Here is a 25,442-nt window from a genome sequence, read left to right on the forward strand (position 1 = left end):
TGTTCATTTTCAGCATTTTGGTGGATACCTACCAACTTGACACACAAATCAAAGTCCAGGATTGGACATCAGAGTAAAGGCTCTGGTCAGTTTTCTGCTTTCCTTAAAGGCAATATGGAAGTCTCCTCTCAGTTATCTAGCTTTGATCCTTAAGCATCTCTGCCAGATTTTTAGTTTAAGACAAATAGCCTGATGTGATTTAAATTGGAGAAATAATGGACGTATAATGAGAACATCTAAGTTTTGTAGATCTGGAAAAGACATGGAGAGACTTGTAGATCTGGATAAGATGCCAAGAGAAAAGCTCTTCAAAACTACAATGGTATAAATAAATAAATTACAATAAATGTTCCATTTACAATTGTAATGTTGTATTGTAAATGGGACATTACCACAGCAATATATAAGTCGGCAGTTAAAATTGAAAGATGAATAGGATTATTATTATTATTATTACGGGTATCTCCATGGAGTCAGTAGACTCATCGCGGGAGACCCAAACTAGCAAAACAATATCTGTCATATCTCTTCTTGAATTCATTTACAGATGAAGAGCTCACAACAAAGTCAGGCAATGAATTCCACTCATTCACCACCCAGGATGAAGGTAACGTAAAATATAAAGTTGATAAAAAGTGTGAAAAAAAAAAATTCTTAGCCCCCATGGTACAAATGTACCATAGGTTTTCCAATAATTTTTCGTGGGTGAGAAACACAAAACAAAAAAAAAAACAAAAAAAGTTAAGACAAGCATGTATACTATCTCTACTCTTATCCATCATCTATATGGGCCATAATATGAAGGAAGGTGGCATTAACAAATTAAATATTCAACTCAGCCCTTTAATGTTATTCTGCTGAATAAATCCAGTACAAGTGTTTATGATTCTAACTAAATTGAATAATTGTTTAACAAATTTGTATGAAAAATCGGCAATACACACACAACCCATTTGGAAAATATCAACTATATCCTTAATGCAACGAACTATTTCAGAAGATTTTACTGGGGGAAGGGTAACTATAGGAATAAATTTATATGGAATAAGAGAGAAATTAGCTAGTGCACTAAATTGATGCATATGAGAAGTATATGAGGCAGGACATAAAACAATTATTTAAAACTAACAATCACATGAAATTTCAGAAAAATAAAGGAAGTGAACAAAATGAAAGATGTTTGATGCCATGAAAAAGATCCAGAGGAAGAATATGATCTAGATGGACTGATGCAGTCAGTAGTGCCTGTGAGAAGACTGCAACAATCAATTTAACATCAGGTCTAACAATTAAGTTATAAAAATTAAGTGGATATTGAATCCAACATTATTTCACAGCCGAATATAGAAACTATAAAAGTTTTGACGGATCCAAACGTAAGCAACCTTTCAAGACAGGGGCAACTCGTGGTAAAGGTGGAGTAAGTTCTGATCATTTTCCTTAGTATTTTACATAATGTAAAGCACATCTCCTTGCAGACATGTATGATGCTATGCATTATGGAAGGGGGTCACTACCCAGACCGGTTTCGACCTTTGTTGAGGTCTCATCAGTGGGAGCCAGACCCAGATGTAAATACCAAGGTGATGGGTATTGAAGTGATGCAAAAGTCATTCTTTCTCTACGAGTTGCCAAAAGGTGTTGCATCTTAAAAAGATACCAAAAATTACTGAAATATAGAGCTTCAATTCGGCAATGTGAAGTGGATGTGAACTATGTAGATCGCAGAAGTGAAGCCTTTGGCTCTATATTTCAGTAATTCTTGGTGCCTTTTTAAGGTGCAACACCTTTTGGCAACTCGTATGGGAAAGAATGACTTCTGCATCACTTCAACCTGGGTATTTACATCTGGATCTAGCTGCCACTGACGAGACCTCAACAAAGGTCAAAACAGGTCTGGGTAGTGACCCCCTTCAATAATGCATAGCATCATACATGTCTGCAAGGAGATGTGCTTTGCATTATAAAATACTAAGGAAAGTGATCACGACTTACTCCACCTTTACCACGAGTTGCCCCTGTCCTGAAAGGTTGCTTATGCTTGGATCCGCCAAAACTTTTATAGTTTCTATATTCGACTGTGAAATAATGTTGGATTCAATATCCACTTAATTTGTATAATTTTGCATCGCCAAAGTGAAGCCTTTGGCTCTATATTTCACTAACAAATAAGATTAATTTGGAAGACTATTGTTAGAGGATGATGATTTCCAAATACAATAATAATAAAAAAAAAGTATGCAGTTGTAAGTTCAGACCAAAGCAGATCCATGACTGGAGGAAGAGAATGGATTAAGAACTCCAAATATAAGAAATCAGAAACACCAATAAAATTATTTTTAATTATTAGTGTAAACTTTTAATATTAGAATAAAAGGTTATTTTAAGAGAAAAGGATCTCAAGCATTATATGTTTACAATGATTTTTTTTTTTCATTTTGTTATGCACGATTTACTTTTCTGAAAGCACATTTTTCCTCCTCTATTTAGGACCCTAAAAATGTAAATTAAGTGTTGCTTTATTATAAATAATAGACCAAAGGACTAACCTTCTGTTTCCATTTCTTGTCCTTTAGGTGCTTCTCCAACATCCATTGAAAACATAACAATCTTTGGAGTCATAGTGGACATAGCATTACTGAAGCAATATGTGTAAATTCCATCTATGTGTGCAGCAAAAGTATATTTTCCATTGGATTCTCGTTCACCTTGATATATAACTTTTCCATCTGGACCTGTAATCTAAAAGTTTTCAGAGTGTATATTTTTCTTGAAAATCATCTTAAGGAAACAAACATTCTTCTCTAACAGAAATATTAAAATGAATATAGCAATGTCATACAAATGCCACTGATTACAAAAAAAAAAAAAAAAAAAAAAAATATATATACACACACACACACACACACACTATTAGGATGCCCCAAAAAGATTAACCACCAAAATAGCCATATGGATGAAATATATTTCTCTATCTTAGTATTTTATTAATTCCAGTTTCATAACACATAATTGGCACTTGTGGTGAGCCCGAAATTTATATTATAATAGGGTCTCCATGGAGTCTGAAGATTCATGACAGGAGACCCCTACATTCACATACCATTATTCATACAATACCTATCATACTTCTCCATAAACTTATTCACATATGAAGCACTCACAACTATACCCGGCAACACATTCCACACATTCACCACCCTCTAAGCAAAAAACCTAGTCCTAATACCCTTGTTAACCACACTCTTACATAATCTCCAGGGATGATCCCTCATTCTCTCCCTTCCTGCACTGTACAGAAAAAAGTCGTCAGTATCAATCCTATAAGACTCCTTTAATAACTTATAGGCTTCTATCATATCTCCTCTCTTAGCATATCAGCTAGTTTTTTGGAGCCCACAGACTTTCAATCTTTCTTCATAGGAAAGATTTCATAGACATGCAACAATTTTTGTCACTCGACCTTGGATCCTCTCCACTTTTCTTCTTCTTCACCAAAGAATCTAGATGACCAGATCTGTGTGCAATAGTCAAGATGTGACCTTATTAATGCCTTATAAAGTTGAATAACTTCCCTATCCCTGCTTGTCAGTGTTATTCAACAACCATGTTTTATTATTATTATGTGACACTTCTAAGGAGTCCAAAGACTCATCGAAGGAGGGCACCTACTCTACAACTCTACCTCCATCCACATCATCTACACTAACACCATCTACTGCCCATCACCACTAGTATCTTCACAGAGAATCACAAACATCAATGCCCATGGCAGGATTCAAACCTGCAGCCTTTTGGCTGGAGAGCAGATATGCTAGCCACTCTGCCTACCAGGCTATTTTTTTTTATTATTATTATTTGATCCACACACAAAAGGTCACTAGACCTATAGCACATTAGTGTAGGCTGCCCATATTTCCTTGAGACAAAAACTGGACAGCATTATGTAATATTCTGTGTTCATGTAAAAGTAAGATGATAAAAAAGTTTTATTATATAAACATATTGAGCTTACCATTATTCTTCAGTGACAGAACCCATACAAAAATTTAGGTAGACGTAGAGGGGGACTGTATTTCACCACGATCGTAAAATGAATATTTCTCTAATGAAGTGATCTTGCGTAGCAAATTTCGTTCTTTCAACACCTTATCATAAAACTTTTCACAATCCATGACACAATTTTGTCTTGCAACTAACATAGTCCTCATTGTCTCAACACTTAATCTAGATTTCTCCTTTGACCACATACTGTTCATAACAGAAAATTTTCTCTCAACAGGTGTTGTACTTCCTGGAAGACAAAGAATAAACTCTAATATTACAAAAGTCTTGAAAGTCTAGGCGTTTTTTGCTCATTTCAGAAAAAATCTGTACCTATCTATCAGATACGGGAATGTTTTCTTTATTCCATGTATCCAACTGCCTCACAATTATAGATATTATGAGGGTCCACTGATCGAATACATGAGTTTCTTCTGTTTCTGTGCATGTGATGAGTTCCTCTTTCCGGCTGTCCTGTATTTCTTTCCATTCAGGTGTCTTCCTTAGTAACAACTACTTGAACTTCTCAGTGTTTCCTAAACTGCACTTCCACTTGTTGACATATTCTAACTGGTTTCATAGAAATTCTCAACTACCTCAAAAAATTCCTCATTAATTTCTCCTGAATCTACTAACATTTTCAGTTGTTTTTTTGATATCAATAGTTAAAAACACTTCACTGTTTCTGGACTCTAAATTGTTTACAAGATTTTCAATGTTCATGGCTACTTTTGTAGCTGAAATATTCTGATTTGGTACGTGCTGAAGAAAATTGTGGTTTATAAATATTATTTATCAATGTCGACAACCAGGCATTTGTACAAAAACTTTGGCCATGATGCACAGCATGATAAGCAACAGGAGCTTTACTTGCTGCAATTTTATCGCTTTCACTACTATCATCTTTTCGGCATCCTTATGTTTCTGGCTACATAGATGTTGGTTGATATGTCACTCCTGCCTCCACGAGCAACGGAAAAATGGACATTACAGTGTTTGGCATATCACTTTTGTTCCATCACTACACAGCTTGTCCAGTTTAATAAATTTGAATTCTTTCTGGAGATCATCATTAAAACTGCAGTTTCGTCTCTTTGACATTGCAAGGATAGATTTAAAGTTTTAAAAAATAAGACTTAAAACATTTAAAAATATGAAATTTAAACCACCGGTTGGTATACGGGCAAAACAAAAACTAACACTCAGAACAGACGGCGTGCCTGAGACGTGCAAGTGTTGTCAGCATGCATTTTTTATTTTCTCTGAATAAATCACTGCAGATATCTATATTTAGTATCAAACAATGCAACTTACTGGTATAAATTATTGATATACGATTATAGGTTATGAATAATAATAATTTACGATTGACCAATATTAAAGTATATTTACAGTTTTTACTAAAAATGGGACAAAACTGACATTTTTATTAAAATGACGGGACGGCGGGAAATATGAAAAAAAAAAAACGATACTGTCCAGTTCAAAACGGTACATATAGTCAGCCTACATTAGTGCCATGTGTGGGAAAGAGGAATAGAAGAAAGGAGGTATGTCTCTGTTCACAGTTTTGCTTGCACAGCTGAGGGTTGTAATCTTTGAGGATGGCAAAGTGGGGGAAAGTGTTCCAAAGGACAGAACTAGATGGGATGAAGGAGGAGACAGTGAAGTTGGTTCGGCAAGTTTTAAGATGGACTGTAAAAGGGTGTTGGTTAGCAGTAGCTCGTGTTTTAATGATTATGGAGAAGAGTGGAGGAATAATAGTGGCCAATTCAGCAGAGCATCATTCATGGAAGTATCTGTAGAAGAGGCACAAGGCAGAAACTGAACATCTGTGAGAGAGGAATTGAAGTGGGTATATGAGAGAGATCATTAATTAGCCAGATTGCCCTCTTCTGGATAGAATTGAGATCTTAGAAAGGATTTTGGTGCTCCACCCCAAATATTGGAGCAATATTCCATGGTTGGGCAGATTTGGCTTTGTATAGAGTTATCAGCTGTGAAGTTGTGTCTTGTGCAAAAAAGCATACATACCAAGAAGTTATAGTTGAAATGTGGTTGTGCCAGGAAAGATTGGAGATGCAGGTAAAGAAATCTGATTGTGTTTGGATAGCTCAGTATTACTAAAGGTGAGGGGAAGAGATATGAGCTCTTTCTTGCGAGAGATCAGATAAGCCTGAGTTTTGGTGGCATTGAAGTTTACAAGGCTGTCCTTGCCCCACTGGGATATAGGTAGGAGATCCGAGTTCAGGTCATTGGTAATGGTAGATCTCGAGGATTCTAATCCTTGAGCACTACAAGGTTTGTCGAATGAAAAGGAGGAATGGTATGTATTGGCAAAGCTATGGATAGCATTGTTCGGAATTCTTTGAAGGCTTTTTTTTTTCTAGACTTGCCCTAGCATCTTATTTTATGGAGTTACTTGCATGCCACATCTCATCACTACCTGGTGCAAAAAACAGGCATCATCCATTCCTTACACAATAGGGCCTACAGAATTTCCTAACATAGAAAAAAGGAACCAAGAGCTGCAATACCCAAGTTCAATCTTACCAAAAAAATGGCTACAACAGAAACATTAATAAAATAAAATAAAAATTACTTCAACCTCCAAAACAATCAGATGAACAAGAAAACCCAGATTTTAGAGTATCAGTGATTTTCCCACATAAGACAATTAGCCACAGACAAAATAGCAAGGTTGCTTTGCCAACAAAATTTGAATGTCACCTTCTAGCCAATCAACAAGATCTCTAATCATTTGAAATCTTCTAAACCTTCACATCCACCATTTAAAAAGTCAGTTATCTACAATATCAGTAGTGGTTGTGGTTTACACTACACACGACACAGATCTGGAGCAGTATGGCAATCAGAACTTTTAGAAGATTGAGAATGAAAGAAGATAAATCAGGGCTGGCAGTACATATAACTGAAACAAAAGATCAAGTAGTATGGGCAATAAACAAAAATTCTCCACATAGATTACAGTTTTTTCTCAAGGGTGTCCAAAGAATTAGCTGAAATGATGAAACATTCTCTACAGTGCAACAAAAAACAAGGGATGGTTTTACATCAAGTTTGGTCTTCATTAATTCATCACAACACACTCATATTTACGAGTAGTATACAGCAACCTACAAACAAGCAGCCAGTGTAATAGCAAATGTATGCTTTCCATTGTACTCATGTTCACATATTTTCACTAAAGTTGCTAACTGTTATTACAGTAGTTGACTTTATATCTGCAGGTTCGCATTCCGCAGTTTCAGTCACCCGCAATCAACCCCTGTTCGAAAATATTAAACGAAAAATTCCAGAAATAAACAATTCATAAATTTTAAATTGCAGGCTGTTCTAAGTAGCATGATGAAATCTCGTGCTGTCCCACTCTGTCCTACCTGGGACGTGAATCATCCCTTTGTCCACCATAACCACGCTATACTACTGTATATGCTACCCACCCATTAGTCATTTAGTAGCCAGCTTGGTTATCAGATAGTGTAACAGTATCACAGTGCTTGTATTCAAGTCACCCTTATTTGACTTAATGACGGTCCCAAAAAGCAAGAGTAGCGTTGCTGTAATTTGGATATGCCAAAGAGAAGCTGTAAAGTGCTTCCTTTAAGTGAAAAGGTGAAAGTTCGACTTCATTCATAAGGAAAGAAAAAAAAAATGTAAGCTGAAGTTGCTAAGATTCCATTTGCATAACTTATTACAGTATATTGTTATAATTGTTCTATTATTAGTTATTGTTGTTAATCTCTTACTGTGCCAATTTATAAATTAAACTTTATATATAGGGTTTGGTACTATCTGCAGTTTTGGCATCTACTGAAAGTGTTGGAACATAGCCCCCATGGATAAGGGTAGACTACTGTACTTGTTTTCTAGTTTATTCATGTAATTATCCTGATTAAGTAAAACAAAAGAATTTTCACAAAACTAGCCAAGAAAATAATAAATAAATAGTTTCTTATTCTATGTGATTGCGATTTTTTTTTGTGTACATCTCATAAGAAAAAAAAAAAGTTAAGCTAAATACCTGATAAGTTGGCTGCAATTTAGAAATTGCTACTTTTTATCATCACACAGGCATCTCCATGGTACCTGTATACTCAGAGAGAGAGAGGCCCTAAACATTTCACTAAGCACTAAAACCAACCAACATTTACAATATCTGTCATACTTCACTTTGAACTCATTTGCTGACAAAGCACTCATGACTGGTAACCCATTTCACTCACTCAATTTCCAAGCAAAATATCAAGTCCTCGCACACCATTGCTAACCACAATTTTGATCAATTTCCAGTGATCCCTAGTCTTTCTCCTCCCTCAGTCATGTAATAAAAACTTTTCTTTGTCAATCCTATAAAAACCTTTAAGTAACTTACATGTCTAACATATCTCCTTTTTCCACATATCAATTTCTAGAACACACTAATCTTTAAAAACCTATCCTCATAAGGGGAATTCCATACTTATCTTGATCAGAACTCAGTCTTCCTTCTCATTCCCAAGAAACCCAAGTACACAGTAGTTCTGATGGAGCTGTATCAAGGCCTTATAAAGAGGTATAGTAATCTCCTTATCTCTGCTTTTGAATTCAAACGTGTGGTTAAAGACTTGCTAAATAATCACATGGATTAAATAAAATTAACAAAAAAATATTTGTTTCAGCCACTTTTGCAAATGCTCTCTAAACTTGAATTCACAGTCCACAAGCACTCCCAAATCCCTAGTCTCAATGTAGTACATATATGGTAATCCTTTCGTCCCAAAATGCAAACCATACATTTTGCTACATTAAACTGATGACCATTCTCCTTTCCCAACATTGTAGTCTATTTGAATCATCTTATCTACCCAGTTTTGCATTACCAGAAAACAGAATATTTCCCCTTTCCCACATCATTAATGTACAAATTAAATAGCAATGGCCCAAGTACTGAGCTCCATGATGCACCACTAGTCACTGGCATTCCAAATTCTACTTCTCCATAAACTAAGCAATAAATCTAAAAGCATTACTCTCTAATGGCTATTCATCAGCTACCTTCTTATTCACATCATTGGTTGGTTGGTTGATTTTTTGGCTTATTGGTGCAAACATAGCAATCTCTTGGCCATCTCTTCAGGACTTCAGAAATGTCATCACCATAACCCTAAATCTGTGGCATATCAGAAAAAATAGCCAGGTACTTAAAAAAAAGTACAACTTCCACACAGCATTTAAACCCCACCATAAATTTACTACCCTTATCCGCTCCACCAAAGATCAGCTCCCTCCTCTCTCAGTGCCTGGAGTATATCCTGCAAGCTAGCTTACTTCAGACAGACAGGCAGATCAGCAACCATCCGGATAGAAGAACACAAATCAGACATCTACAATCACGACTATGGTCAATCTGGCTTTGCAGACCATGTTTTGAATACAACCCACAGGATCTGGAGAAAAACCACCATGCTCCACCATAGTAAATTCAAAAAAGAAAGACTTTTTAGAATCTGCAGTGGCACTCAGAAATCAACAAATGAATCAAAAAAAAAATTTAGAAAATTTACAGTTGCATAAAACTTCCCAAAATTTGGGAAACGTTAATTATCAGAGATCCTACTTTACATCCTAGGCCACCTACAATGCCCATAGAGGGCTCACCACCTAGACAGGACACGAGTCACCCACTTGTTTCACTTAGTATTGTATGAGTGTGTTGTTACATAAGTTATTTCTAATCCCTGAAGATGTCTCAGTGACTGAGAAGAAATATTGGAATCATTAGTTTTAATCCTTTCCCAGTGCTGTAAATATTCCATTAAACTTCCACCGTGTCCTCGCAGTACTTAAGCTTCAACACACACAATTGGCAGAATTTCACTCCAGCTTTCTGCGATTGCTTGATGCGATTCGACAACATTTGTGGACCTTTTGGTACAGATTGTTTGCTTTAAAATATTCCAAACATTTTCGATCAGATTAAGGTTCAGGCAATTCGAAGGCCAAGTCATAATTTTAATCGGAGTGTTTCCATTGTTTCGCAGATAGTTCTTGATTTGTTTGCTGCAGTGGCAAGATGCATTATCATCTTGAAAAATTAAGTCACGGGAATCCTGGAACCATTTCTTGATACCATCATCATCATCAAATTCCTGACATGTACCCTCAAGGGGTGTACAGAATATGATAGTACTTCATGAAAAATTTACCTTATTACTAACTTCCTATCTACAATTTTCTTCCAAATCAGTCTGTTACTTGTCAAAACTACAACATCATTATCCGATCTTATATTTCTATCATCTAAGGCACTTTGTACCGTATCAATTCACCTATATCTTGGTCTTCCTCTGGGTCATTTTCCTGCCAACCTGGCAGAGAACACTTGTCTTGCTAATCTTTCCTCATCCATTCTGTTCAAGTGACCATACCACCTGAGATTAGCTCTGTTAACACATTCCTGGATGCTGACAATGTCAAGTTCTTTCCTAATATCCTCGTTTTTAATATGATATTGCCATTGATGCCATCCGTTCACACCTCTAATCTTTCTCAGGACTCTCATATCTCTGGTCTTTAGTCTTTGGTGAAGTGTTTTACTTCTGACCCAGCTCTCAGATTCATAGGTTAGAATTGGTTTGAACACTGTCTTGTACACAGCTAATTTAGTGTTCCGACCTAATTTCTCTCTTATTCCATATGAATTTATTCAACTGACTGCCTATCATACCAGCTTTGTTGATTCTGTTGTCTATTTCCATATTTAATTTACCATCTTCAGTAAAAATCGTGCCTAAGTAGCTGAAATGTTTTACTTGTTCCACAGGTTCCCCGTTCACAATACAGTTGACATTTTCAACAATTCTACCTATTTTCAGTGTCTTTTTAATGCTGACCTTCATAGCATATGTATTACAACAGTTATTCAATTTAGTCAGGGAATCTTGCAAACTTGTAGTGGATTTATTTAGAAGTATAACATCGTCTGCATAAAGCAAAGAGCTGACATCAACATCTCCAATTCTGATATCATGTTTAATATCACTTTCCTTCATAATGTGATCCATATAGATAACGAATAACAGAGGGGATAATGTACATCCTTGTCTCACACCAGATTTAACATTAAACCATCATCCTGTACTTCCTTCAATTTTAACTGCTGACTTACAACTCAAATAAAGACTAAGTATTGCTTGATATAATGCCCCATTGACACCATATAACTATGGCGTATTGAATAGCTTCTCTCTTGGCACCTTGTCATTTGCCTTTTCCAGATCGACAAAACTTAAATACAGATCTGTTATATTCCCATGCTTTCTCAACTATTTGTTGTAAAGTGAAGATCTGATCCTGACAGCCTCTATTTGGCCTGAATCCAGCTTGTTCTTCCACAATTCTTCTCAACCATTTCTCAAGCATACTTGCATAGATCTTGCCAGGAACACTCAATAGGGAAATACCTCTGTAATTCTCACATTGTTTTATTTCTCTTTTTATATATGGGTACTATTAGAGCTCTACTGCAATCATTGGGAATTCGTCCCTCTGTCCTTCTGAACTAAGTAATGCAGCCACTGTAAGACTTTTATACCTTCTGAACTAAGTAATGCAGCCACTATAAGACTTTTATACCACCGTACTTCAGCATTTCTGGTCAAATATTATCTACTCCTGTTGCTTTTCCACATTTCAAGCCTTTGATGGCTTTTCCTACTTCAAGTATGGATATGTATTCCTGACTGTATGCCTGTCGAGTGTTTTTTTACCACTGTGCTGACACTACTTGTTTCATTTAGCAATTTTTCAAAGTAATTACTCCATACTTCAAGGATATCTTTTTCTCCTGTTTTCATGTAACCTTTATCATCTCTAACTCCTTTTACAGCACCCTTTCCTCCATTTCTAAGCTTCTTCAACAACCTCCAGAATATCTTACCAAATTCTTGATATTTATTTTTTTATGTTTTTGCCAAAGTCCTCCCATGACTTTTGTTTAGCTAGTTTTACACAGTGTTTAGCTTTCTTACATTTGTCTCTGTATTCTCTAAGAGCACAAGCTGACTTCTTTGCCAGGAATTTTTGATATGCTTTCTTCTTTTCCTTCACTGCTTCTTTAACTTCATGTGTCCACCATGGAGTCCTAATTTTTTCTATTCTTGCAGACAACCTCACCACATGCCTCTTTGGCTGAATCAATCAGGGTTTTCTTCAAGGTTTGGTTCTTGTTCTCAAACTCTTTCATGTTTTCTTCAATGAACTTTGTGTATTTTAGTCTACAGTTCACATCTGAGAGCTGTTCAACTTTTATTCACTTTAAAACTTTCTCACATGTCATTCTTTTCAATATAAAATTCAATTTTATCCTGTTCAAGACTAAATAGTGATTGCTTCCAATTTCAAATCTTCTGTACACCCTGGTGTCCTGCACCAAGTTGAAAACATCCCTATCAACAATAACATAATCAATGAAACTTTTGTGAATTTGTGCATATTTTTATGATTGGGACATGGTGTTAGTAATAACCAGTCCATGTCCTGAGCAGAAATCCAACAGGTATTTGCCATTATTATTAGCTTTGCTCTTTGCTCCAAATTTTCCAAAAACATTTTTGTATGTCTGACAATCACTTCCTACTCTGCTATTTAAATCCCCAACAAGAACCAACTTATCCTTTTTCATTGTGTCAGTGGCTTTCTCTAGAGCCTCAAAAAATTCCTCCACTTCTATCTTACTAGAGCTTTCTGTGGGACCATAAGCACAAATAAGTCTCATTGTCCAGTTCCCCATTCTTATATTTTGCCTACATCACTCTACTTGACACTGCCTGCCATTCAAGATGAGCCTCGTATTTTGTGTTGAATACTATGGCTACTCCTTCTTTTCCTTGATTGTCATTGCCTGAATATAACATTTTGTATTTATTGCTCAGAAAGATCTCACCAGTTTGTCTTTTTTTTTGTTTGTTTCAGTCACCTCCTATTATGTTGATCTGGTACTTATTCAATTCCTCAGCTAGCTCCATTTCTTTGCCATTCAGGCTTCTTATGTTGATAGTACCGATCTTTAACTCTGTCGATGTTGAGTTGGGGTGTGCTTTCAGATTTGTTCCAGTAGCTGACTTTCTGCTGTTCGCCCTGGTTCCCTGGCAAAAACAACTGGGCCTTGTTTAACCCGTTGATGCCCCAGCCGACATGAAATTTTGTCGTGTTGTACCATCATTTTCTATATTGGTTTAAGCCAATAAGCTGAATGTCCTAAAATGCTCTAAAATTTCTTCATAGATTTTGGAGTTGACTGTATGGAGCACGATACATAGTTTTCCAACACCTTGTGATGTCATGCAGCCCAAATGGTATATGAGGGTGAAAATTTAGCTTTTGTATTAATGCGCTCATCTCATCGAATAACTCTTCTCCATACAAATGTACCATTTATCATCACTGGTTCGAAGGCAAATTCGAGATTTGTCACTAAAAATTACTTTTTTTTCCAATCATCAAATTCACATGATTTTTACACCACTGGAAATGTACCTTTTTGGGTTGCTTTGTCAAAAAAAGTTTCGTTTTAACTTTGCAAAAATCCTTGACTATTTGCCGATTTTGTACTGTGCAGTCACTTACTTTTATTCTGTAGTTTAACCATGCAGTATTAAGTTGTCTGGATGATGAACATCACATTGTCTTCACAAATTCACCAGTTTTCTATGCTTTCTGCATGAAGTGGCACATGGACATCCACTTCGAGGCATGCTTTTTATGCTATTAGTCAAACGATATTTTTTCCAAATGTCACATACAATACTTTGAGCACATTTAAGTAATCTAGCTACTTGCCTTTGAGACATTCCATCTTTCGGCACATGGACATCCACTTCGAGGCATGCTTTTTATGCTATTAGTCAAACGATATTTTTTCCAAATGTCACATACAATACTTTGAGCACATTTAAGTAATCTAGCTACTTGTCTTTGAGACATTCCATCTTTCAGATATTCAATCATTCTGTTTTTTTAAATTGCAGGAATGTTCTGTCACAAGAGCCGTCCCTTAACGCTACAGAAAGAATTTAAATTTTGGAACCATGATTCTGCTCCTTATAAACGTTTTTTCTATGCTTTATGCCTGCACAGACAATTTTAGATTTATATATTGGGAAATAATACACATTTGTTTCCTCAGCAATGGCTTACTTTTTTCCAACCGTCAGCTTGATCATATACTTTTTTTCTAATACAGATAATTTATTTTCTTCAAATTAGCCTTTAAATCTTCGAATCATACAAAAAAGTTTCTTTTATACTTTAAAGTGTGTAATTTTATTTCTTGCATGCTAAAACATATGTTAAACTTTCCAAGAAATATATGGTGTGTATTGCAGTCATTGATCGGATACTTTTTGCCTGAGGTTGTACATACACAATGGATCATAAGATACGTTGGTACAAACTACAGTGGACTGAGAATAACTGCTTGGTCAACCACTGACCATATCCTGTCCTCTGATGAAAACAAATCAATAAAATAGAATTTAAAAAATTAAAAATAACAGGAATGTTCTTTCACAAGAGCCATCCCTTAATGCTACAGAAAGAATTTAAATTTTGGAACCATGATTCTGTTCCTTATAATTATCTTAGTAAAAGCTACATCAGCAGTTATTTGTTTCTTAAAGTCCTGTTACTTATAATTTGTTAGCTGCCTGAGAGTTACTATGTTGTTATCCAATTTAATTTCTTTTCTGTTTCACTATACGGGTAATTCACTCCTTGCTAATATAGCACAGGAAATGTGTTGTGTTAAGAAACTTCTAGCATCCTTTTAAACAGCAATATTTAAAGAACAATCTCACTAAAGAAGAAATAGCAGCCATGAAATCACTTAAAACGGATAAAGATATAATAATTGCCAATGCTGACAAAGGTAATGCTACCGTCATTCTTAACTAAACAGCTTATCTAGATAAAAGATCTAGATCAGCTAACTATAACCCAAAAGAACACATTAAAAGGAAAACAACAGAATTATTTAAGTCGGTAAAAAAATGGCCAACAGATATTCGATCTCCCCTAGAATTTACAGCTTTTCAAATATACATAAAAATAATGTACCACTTTGGCTAGTAGTTGAAGGAATCAACAACCCTAATTATCGATGAGTCAAGAAACTAACAATTTCTTAAAAAGTTGATATATCATTTCTCCCCCACCCCACATAAAAAACACACAATACTTCAAAACCAAAATGAAAAACGTTAGTCAATAACAAAGATTTATTAGTCAGTTCTGATATTGCTATCTCTTTCACAAATGTTCCAATCACAGACACAGTTCTTCTCTTACAAGACAAATTTCCTCCTCAAATCAGTCCTCTTTGCCTAGATTCTTCAGTTTTGTGTAGCAAAACTTTATCTACAAAAAGATACAGCTATGGGCTCTCTGCTTTCCCCTCCTTTACAAACTTTTATATGGAAAACAGCTTGGAACCCACAGTTTGGCTAAGATAAATTGATGACATATTTGCCACTTGGCCCGACAACCTGCGAATTTCCTTGGCCACCACACACATAATTCACTACTGAAATTTAAAATAATAACAAGCTTCCCTTTCTAGATACACTTGTTAAATATCTTCCCTTGAGCTGTCTATCCACCATCTACCAATGCACACAGGCTAATACATACACAAACTCATACCACCAACTAATTGCAAAAACTAGTTATTAGCACCATAAAAAACAGAGCCTTAACAATTTTCTCTAATGAAGAGTCTTTGAAAAATGAATTTCAAGTAATAAGAAAAACATTTATAATAGAAAACAATCCATAGAATCCTTCATAAAAATACAATCAAGAATAAAAAGATTGCAGCAAAGCCATAGCCATCCCAGTATGCTACAAAAACACAACATTAAGGCCACAATTAAACACCAATGAAAATAAAAATTATACTAAGCTTAAAGATACTCTCCCTTACCCACCCAAGGTGCAACGGATTTGGTATACTGAATTCACTGCACCTGCGACCTACCCTATATAGGTGAAAGAGGTCATACTATCCCATCAAGTACCTTTGACACAGAAAAGCAGGTCTTTCTGACCGTGCACTTAAAAAAAATATGCCACAGGAATTATTGGAAAAGCATCCAAGTCCTTACACTGGTATTGGACCAAAACCTGGTAAGAGCGCAAAAACTAGAAGAAAAACTTTAAAAAAACTAAAAGAAGCCTTAAAATGCTTATCAAGATGCCGGCTATGGTCAACAGTTTACCAAGCAATTATTCTCAGCCAACTGTAGTTTGTACTGATGGCTTGTGATCTGTGTGTGTATCTTGTATACACTGCTTGCAAGTTAATGGACACACACCCATTTAGCAAGGTGTATCACGCTATGCAACAAGTCTTATTTGTGGCCGGTATAAATTGGAGGAATATCATGCTCCCTAAGTCAGTACAACTGGGTCCAGATAAAATGGCTATGAGAAGGGAATTGATGGAGTTTGAAAGAGGCAGTCATAGGATGTCACAAGAGATAGGTTGTATGCTTATCTGTCTGGCAACTTGTTGACAAATTGGGCCATCCCAGGCCCCATGTTGCTATACTGAGATGGAAGCACAGGGAGTCAATTGCAAGTGCTACCCACACAGGAAGACTCGTTACATTCACCGAACATGACCGTAGGGTACTATGAAGGATAATATATATATAAAAACCACCATTTGTCAGCTGATATGTTGAATGCAGAGTTCTAGGCATGCCTAAATTAAAAAGGAATGAAACTTTTTTAAAAAAATTACATTATGATGACAGAAATTAGAAAACTCAGAAGATAGGAGTGAAAACAAATTGAAAAAAATTTAAATGGTATATAAGGAGGTTGCAAGAGATTTTTTGGAGTGCTAAGAAGGGGGAAAAGAACATTGACTAGTTTATCACATAAGACCTGGAAGCTCACAGAAGAAAGGCATAATAAAGGCACTTTTTGTTGTTTCAGTTAGTTTTTTTTTTTTTAATACACCCTCCGAATCAAAAAAATTAGAATAATCAAAGAAAATTGGTTGAATGGCTTGCAATTCTAATTTATTGCATAGAAAATAATTATTACCAACCCTACTGGAAGTAATTCAGATTTTTTTTTACCATGACACTCAGAAAAATCAGCCACATAACATCCACACTAATACCGTGTATTACCAGGATTGGGAACATAATACGGTGGCAGTTTGTCGTCTTATCCTCCACAAAACATTTGTAGGAATGCACTCAAACTATCAATAATAAAGAGTGGAATTTAACAGGATACAAATTTCCATAGTTTTATTGTGCTAGCGCTAAACAAGTTCTGCTACACACCTTTTGATGTCTCTAAAAGCCTGGATTAGTGGAGAATAGATTAATCCCTATCCAAAATTCACCCTTTTGAGTGATGTGCTTTCATATAGAAAAGCAACGGATCCGCATCTTTTGCATGTGTCCCTCAAAAGCAGTTATTAGCATCCCTTAACATGACTATGTCGAGAGATGTTAATGTAGTCCCAGTAATAATAATGAAAGCTTATTTCATAAGCATTCATACCTTTACATCAATATCAAGAAATCCTCCTTCAGCTACTTCAAACGTTAATCCCATTTTCGTCCCTGTACTAACTTTATCAAAAAAACATTCTTCGGCATGAGCATCGACAGTAATAAAATAACTACTGACATAGTCTGTCAGAACTGCTAAATAAATAAGAAACCCTAACGAAGAAATAAATGACATTTTCTAACAACCTTCCGCGTACGTACGTATTAACGCCACGTTATTCTACACAGCAGCGCCCTTATTGATGAGGAATTAATGACTAAATGAAACAAATGTAAAAATAAAAACAAAATGTATTATAGCATAGTACCAGCCCATGAAAATTATCAAACAAAACACTGCCGCAAACTGAAAACAATTCGTAGTTCAGTTTCAAAGACAAAAGAAATCGAAAAAAAAATGTTAATGGATGATGTAATTAAAACTAAATTTAATAAAAAAAAAATCATCTAACGCCTTTTCTTCTCTTATAGGAGTAAGCGAGAACATTTTTTTAATAAAAGAGACGGATAGTTGTTCAGTAGGTGTCCTCCCGCGATGAGTCTTCGGGCTCCTTGGAGGTGTCACGAATAATAATAATAATAATAATAATACTAATAATAATAATAATAATAATAATAATAATAATAATAATAATAATAATAATAATAATAATAATAATAATAATAATAATAATAATTCCATATGCATTCCTTTCTCTTTGATACTATTCATCTTCCAAGTCAAAACTGCGTAGTCACTCTCTCTGATATAACATCCACACAACCGGGGGTAGGGAAGCCATCTTAGTTATAATCAGATCTTCTGATGCTATGACTAAATGTAAAAACTCTTGAACTTCGTGTGCAGCTGCTCGAGTTAATCAGTTTCACACGGAGGTAAATGGAGTTCGAGTTTTTCTTTCTTTAACACGTTCATTGTCGATCACGCGATATCGCGCGATGCGAGGTCTCACCAAACGGGCGATCACGCGTTATCGCGTGGGCGTCGTTAACTAAATGAAAAAATATAAAAAGTTGGCCACCACACGAAATTCCAATTTTCAGCTTGGCAATGAAAGTGTTAAACTCAGGTTTTCCATCCCGCGAAACAGCTAAACCCACCAGTAGAATGCATACAAGTAGTAGCATAATGCGCTGGTTTCATAAGCTTAGCTCCTTTTACCATAAATAAATCCAAATAACGTTATGGGATTTCATGTAACAATATATTTGATGTGCGCTACTAATTATGTGCGTATAAACTTATTTGCAATTTCTCACGAGAACTAAACAGACAGCCTCAACAACTACTATCCACTTCAGCAATGTAAAATGCATTTTACATGATTCTTTCATGACAAAGAGCGGTACATCAGATGTTCTGTGTGAGAGAATGCCAAACTTTGATTCTATCATACAGGACATCTGATGTACCGTTTTTTTTGTGCAGAAAGAATCATGTAAAATGCATTTCGCATTTTTATTCTTAATAATTTTAATAACTCTTAATTTTATTCTATTTGATTATTCTACAGCAGATTATAATATAATCTGCTGTAGCCTTTAATTGCCACATTTTTCTGCATTCATTTGCTACCTTTATATTTCTCTCTCTCTCTCCAAATCCTATGACCATTAGAACTCTTCATTTAAATCTCTGAAGCTTCGTTTTCTGCCGTCTAACTCGAACATGAAGTCATTTTCCTTGAGGAACTTAAACGCTCATGTCTCAAACCGGCTTTCTTTCTCTAAGTGCACTGGTAAAGCTGTCAGTGATACCATGCGGGGGGAAGGATCTCAGAATCACCTAGACAAAAATTATATAAAAGCAACTGATACAACCAAAAGAAAACATACTAGAAGCAGGATTATGACGGAAACACTTATTTTCTTATTCTTATATCCACATATGTTTTTTTTTTTTGTGTGTGTGGTTATATTAGTTGCTTTAACATCATTTTTGTTTTAAGTGTTTATCAGAACCTCCAGACCCCCTCCTCATACAAATATTTGTTGTTATAATGAACTACCACATGTTTATCTATTGGCCGGAATAATGGATAATTCTCACCACTCTTCCAACATCCTAAACTTATTAAAATACTCGCCTTCCAAATATAGTTCTAATGGATAGATCTCAGAGTCGCACCGGATTAGTAGCTGAGTTGGTGAAAAGAAGCGTCTTCAGTTGCAAAGGTTGCCAATATTATGCAGATTAAAGGAAGATAAATTAAGATCCTTTTGGTGTGTAGAGGGGGACGGAAACTGGTAGGATTGTGTTTTGGTAGCATTGAAGATGACTATGTTATCTTTACCCCATAGTTTAAATGCGTAACATTTTCTAAGGGTTCAGCACTGGAAATGCAGTTTGGCACTTTTTCATTCACTGTCTCTTTTCATAGATGTAATGAACCAGAAAATGTTAAAATGCATTCTCGATACCGAACCTTTGCTGATTATCATACCAAATTTATCGCAAAAGAGACTAGGCAGAGCTATTTAAAAAGGATAATATCATTTGCATAAAGAATCAGCTGAACATCTCCTATTCAATATAAAATTTAACATTCTCTTCTTAATATGTTCCATAAAAAATGATAAATAACAACCGTAAAGATGCATAGCGTACAAGTGTATAAAGATAGTGAACAATTTTATTCATGTTCATGGGTTCATGGAGTTGTGTTCCTGGAAACAGTTTGAACTCTCAAGTCACTGTAATATAAACGTTGTGTGTGTTCTTAAAAATAGTGTTTATCGTAGAATGGTACAATTGAAACTTGGAGCAAGATTAGGCTATATTTCCTTGAAACAAAAACGGGACGGAGATTATGTAATATTTTGTATTCATGAAAACGTAAGATGATAAAAAAGTTTTATTACATAAACACTAATATTTTTGCCAAGTCTTTTGCAACCACCCAAATTAGTATTCGTGTTATCTGCACACAAAGCAACAATTTTGTTTTGTAAGGCAAATTCGTCACTTACTTCCTTCAACATAGCACACTGTATGTCGGATGTTTCACCGGTAAGGAAATAAAGTCTATAACTTTGTCTTGAAAACCACAATTTGGCAAAAAAGTACCGCACAACGATTGGGGGGGGGGGGGGGGAAATATGCTTTTTTGTTTGACGCATCTAAATTGACTGCAATGCTTTTTGTTTTATTCAAATCCTTTATTACTTCGCCCAATATGTATGGTGATAAAACGTTGGTTTTCTTCTTGCTTCTGATTTGGTACGTGCTGAAGAAAATTTTGGTCCATATTTTTTATTTATCAATGTCGATAAGCAGTCATTTTCGTGAAAACTTTTACCTGGCAACCTGGGCATTTTTTACTATCACCATCAGAGTCTCACCATAAACGAGCTGATGTTTTTAACTGAAGCCAGAATCTTTTCAGCATCCTTATGTTTCTAGCTACGTAGATGTTGTTTGATGTCGCTTCTGCCTCCATGAGCAACGGAGAAATTTACATTGCAATGTTGCATACCACTTTTGTTCTATCACTACACAGCTTGTCCATTTTAATAGATTTGAATTCTTTCTGGAGATCTTCATAAAACTCGCAGCTTTGCCACTTTGACATTGCAAAGATAGACTTACAACTTGCAAAAATATGAAATTTAAACCACCGGCATTGAATAACAAAGTCCCCGGTTAGCATACAGGCAAAACAAAAACTAACGCTACAGCATAACAGACACACTGTCTGAGACACACAAGTGTTGCCAACATGTATTTTTTATTTTCTCTGAATAAATCACTACAGATATTCCTATTTTGTATCAAACAATGTGACTCCATGGTTATATAAATTACTCGTATTCGTGATATTGATACACGATTATAGGTTATGAATAATAATTTATGATTGACCAATATGGAAGTATATTTATAGTTTTTATTAAAAACGGGTCAAAGGTGACATTTTTATTAAAACCACGGGACGGCCGGAAAATAAGAAAAAAATTGGTACTGTGCCGTTCCAAACGGTACGTATGGTAAGCCTAAGCAAGATCCATCAATCAAATCATCATTCCAGATTCAATCTTGAAAGCTAAACACTTCGTGCATCTCTTCATGTTATGCTTTCTGCTTCTTTAAGGATTTTATATTATCAAATACATTTTTCCTCTTTCCAGACATTTTAATGGTACAAATATGCACTGCACTGTTAAATAATTTTTAATCAAATTCACAAATCCATAGAGACCGAGGCAAATTACAACAGTTCGATAGACTTTCCATCTGCACCTATGAAATCGTAAAGGCACAGCGACTCCCAGTGACTTTTTTAACTCAAATATGTTTGCAATTATTATCATTGGATAAAAAAAATAAACTATGTTGATTCAGTTATTAGAGAGCATTCATACCAATTAAAATATTTTATTCTCTTATGTACGCTGTGAAAACAGAAAGTGTTAACCCATCATATAAGTGGAAGGGTCGTAAAGTTGGGATATGCTTATATAGACATTGTATGCGAAGGTAAGTGAGGTGCTCTCATACCGAATATTGTTATTATTATTATTGTTATTATGTGACACCTCCAGGGAGTACTTAGAATCATCGAGGGAGAGTGTGCCAACAGCATCGAACGATTGAACGCCATCTAATTACTAACCGTGCTCAAACTTGCTTAAGCTATTAGTAACAGAGGCTCTACCAATCGACCAACCTTTGCATGATGGCATATTAATTTTTTTTTTTTTGATCCTCTACCGTAACTCTGTGTTTCCGCCTGCGAGACAGGCATATCAACCAGAAAACCCACAATGAATAGAAAAATATATTTGTGGTTTCTTTCTAGCGATGAGTACTTTGTAAAGATGACAGTTAATAATTTCATTATGTTTTCATACATGGAGGCATGAATGGATGTTTTCTAGAGATAGTTTATTAATCTCAATATAATTATTTCAATGAATTAAGCAATGGGCTCATGCATAGTTCAGTCAGTATAGACGAAGCCCTTTGGTTGGAAAGACCTGGATTCGAATCTGGTCTAGGATGCGAAGATCCTTTATCAGGGTTTATCAACTGAAGGTGAATTAGCTCTCTCTCATACGGGAGCAGGATGTTTCCCTCTCGGAAACTCGAGTTTTTCATCTCGCAAACTGTCCCAGTGAAAACACATATCTCCAAACACAAAATACCTACCCTTAGTCGCATACGGTAGAGGGATGGCAAGCTAGCTGCATTAAATTGCCTACAACTCCTTATTAGGAGACAAGAATTGGATGGATGGAATTAATCAAAGTTGTATTAAACATTGGTTAATGTTAGTCAGAATTGATTCACTAAAGATCACATATATGAGATAAATGATGACTAATAATCGGATTAAATGAATCGACTGAACATTCAAGTATGAGGTGCTTATTTTATCCTGCAACAGCAGGTTCAAACCCAACTTGTTTTCCAAACCACTAAGCAGAAAGGACCATTCACCCGAACATCGAATTAGACTCTTAGCATTCCAAATATATGATCTTTAATTTGGATGTATAATTATGTGGAAGGTCATCAACTACTTTACCCTTCAACACTACAAGCTTATGTCTCTAATACCCTCGCTCATACGCAGTAGGATAATTCAATTGCTTTTCGCATCTTTCTGAATACGTGTTAACGTTAATGGAGAGAGGGACATCAATTCAATCCCTTGAATTTTTATCCCTTCATCGCTAGATTGTGATTATTATTAATGAGAATTTTTTGAGCGCCTGTGGCTCGCCCGAATTAGGGCTGTATAGAATCGTTTGAAGCGATGATCAGAGCTGCCTTCAGGCGTTTGTGTCTCCATCTGTCGTTTTCATCATAATTTGATGCATCACAAATGAGTAGGTTGGGATGGAGTGATGCCGGGCGAAGTACTTGGCATTAGTCTGGTCGAGATACGAAGGTATGTCTGGCATGTTTCCGTCTTGGTGGAGGAGAGCATTCCTAAAAAACCACGTGGCGTCGAAGATCATTCGGAGGCATTTATTTAGTAGTACCTGTATCTTTTGATGTTGCTGGGGAGGTGTGGCTCCATGCCGGCGATCCGTATGTTAGTATGCGTCTGATGATTGTTTTGTATATTGTTAGTTTGTTTTCTGTACTGACTTTGCTTCTTCGGTTGAGTAGCGGGTAGAGTTGAGCTATTACTGAGTTGGCTTTGTTACAGGCATGTGAGATGTGGGGGTTGACGTTGAATCGGTTATCCAGTTTGATTCCCAGGTATTTTACTTCTTTTTGCCATGGGATATCAGGGTTGAACATCGTGACTGCTCCGTGGTGGGTTGTTGCTTTCCTTCTTGTAAATAGTATGGCCGTGCTGTTGTCGGCATTGACGTCTATCCTCCATTTCTGAAACCATTCTTCAAGATTTGTTGCTGCGTCTTGTAGTCGTGTGGCTAAATGTAACCTGAGTGATCTGGTTAGTATTGCCATGTTGTCTGCATAGAAAGCCATGGTGGTTGATGCTGTGCTCGGTATGTCTGAGATGAAAATGTTGAAGAGTAGCAGCTTTAGGAGGGAGCCTTGCGGGACACCTGCTGTGATGCTTCTCATGGAGGATCTGAGGCCACATAGTTTATCTTGAAATTTTTGGTCTTTAAGATAGGATTCTATAATTTTGGCGAGGTTTAGTGGATATTTTGCAGCTATTAGTTTGTGGATGAGACCTTTGCGCCATACCCAGGAAGATTGCACCTGTGTGTTGTTTCCAGTTGTATCCAGTAGTTATGAATTCTATATGTCTATGGACCTGTTGGGTTGTGCAGTGGCCTTTGCGAAATCCGAATTATTCTTTTGGGATTAGGTCGATCTTATCCGTTTCGTTTTGTAGGCGGTTCAGAATTATCTTTTCTGCGATTTTTCCCAGATTTCATAGAAGGCTGATAGGTCTGTAGTTCTAGGGGAATTGAAATGCTTCTCCTGGTTTGTGGATGAGGATTACATCTGCCTGCTTCCAGCGAGTGGGGAAGTAGTTGAGTCAGCATAGCGTTGATAATAGCCACTAGATGCATAACTGTTTTATGGGGAAGTGCTTTTATGGTTTGGTTTGAAATCTCGTCAGGACCTGGGGCCTTTTTGTTGTTGAGGCTCTTGATGATTTGGTGTACTTCCTTTGGTGTAGCATAGCTTGTGTTTTCTTGGCTGCTGATTTGATGGAGTGCACAGCGGACTTGGCTGTGTATTTTTTCAATGAAGTGCAAGTCCGGATGCACATAGTTTGGACTGAATTGCAATTCCAGGGCGTTTGCGAAGACCTGCTTTCTCGTCGGCTCGGTAGGCTATGCCCCTTTCTCCATGGATTGGCTGAATGTTGGGGCGGTCGCAGCGAAGGATTTTAGTCATTTTCCACAATGAGTTTTCTTCGGTGTTTAAGGAACTTAGCTTCTTTTCCCACAGCTGGTTCTTGTGATCTTCGATCGCATATCAGACTAGGTTTGTTACCCTGTTTAGCTCTTGTCTATCCTGGGGGGATAGTGTTGTATGGTAACGACGTCTGATCCTGTTTTTGCTGCGAATGAGCTTTAGAATCTCTTCTGGGAGCAGGTTGGCTTGAGCTGGAGTGGTAACGATGGAAGCTTCTGCTAGGGAGTTGGCTTCCTTCTTAACAAAAGGACTAGAGGCGCTGTTAGTCTACATAGATAGATAACAATAGTGTTTTTTCTTTACGGTCAGAGCATCGACACTCCTCTGACAGACCCTCCTTTTCCTTTATCCAGGCTTGGACTGGCATAAGATCCACCTCAGGATTCCATGATCCTGTTTTTGCTGCGGATGAGCTTTAGAATCTCTTCTAGGAGCAGGTTGGCTTGATC

The 25,442-nt window shown here is 36.2% G+C and overlaps 1 protein-coding gene across 1 annotated transcript in view; it reads right to left on the reverse strand.

Moving 5' to 3' along the window:
* Positions 1-17,852, reverse strand: part of CHOp24 (transmembrane p24 trafficking protein CHOp24) — a 28,529-nt gene extending 10,677 nt beyond the window's left edge. Inside the window, exons 1-2 of the mRNA XM_090410171.1 lie at positions 17,629-17,852; positions 2,550-2,742 (exon numbers count right to left, since the gene is read on the reverse strand). Coding sequence (XP_090266297.1) covers positions 2,550-2,742; positions 17,629-17,814 — 379 coding nt within the window. The 5' untranslated portion in view covers positions 17,815-17,852. The remainder of the gene's footprint in view (positions 1-2,549; positions 2,743-17,628) is intronic.
* Between the last annotated feature and the right edge of the window lie 7,590 nt (positions 17,853-25,442).

Source organism: Typopeltis vanoorti, chromosome 20 (genome assembly GCF_054136105.1).
Source record: "Typopeltis vanoorti isolate ZY-2024b chromosome 20, IOZ_Tvanoo_1.0, whole genome shotgun sequence".
Taxonomy (NCBI): domain Eukaryota; kingdom Metazoa; phylum Arthropoda; class Arachnida; order Uropygi; family Thelyphonidae; genus Typopeltis; species Typopeltis vanoorti.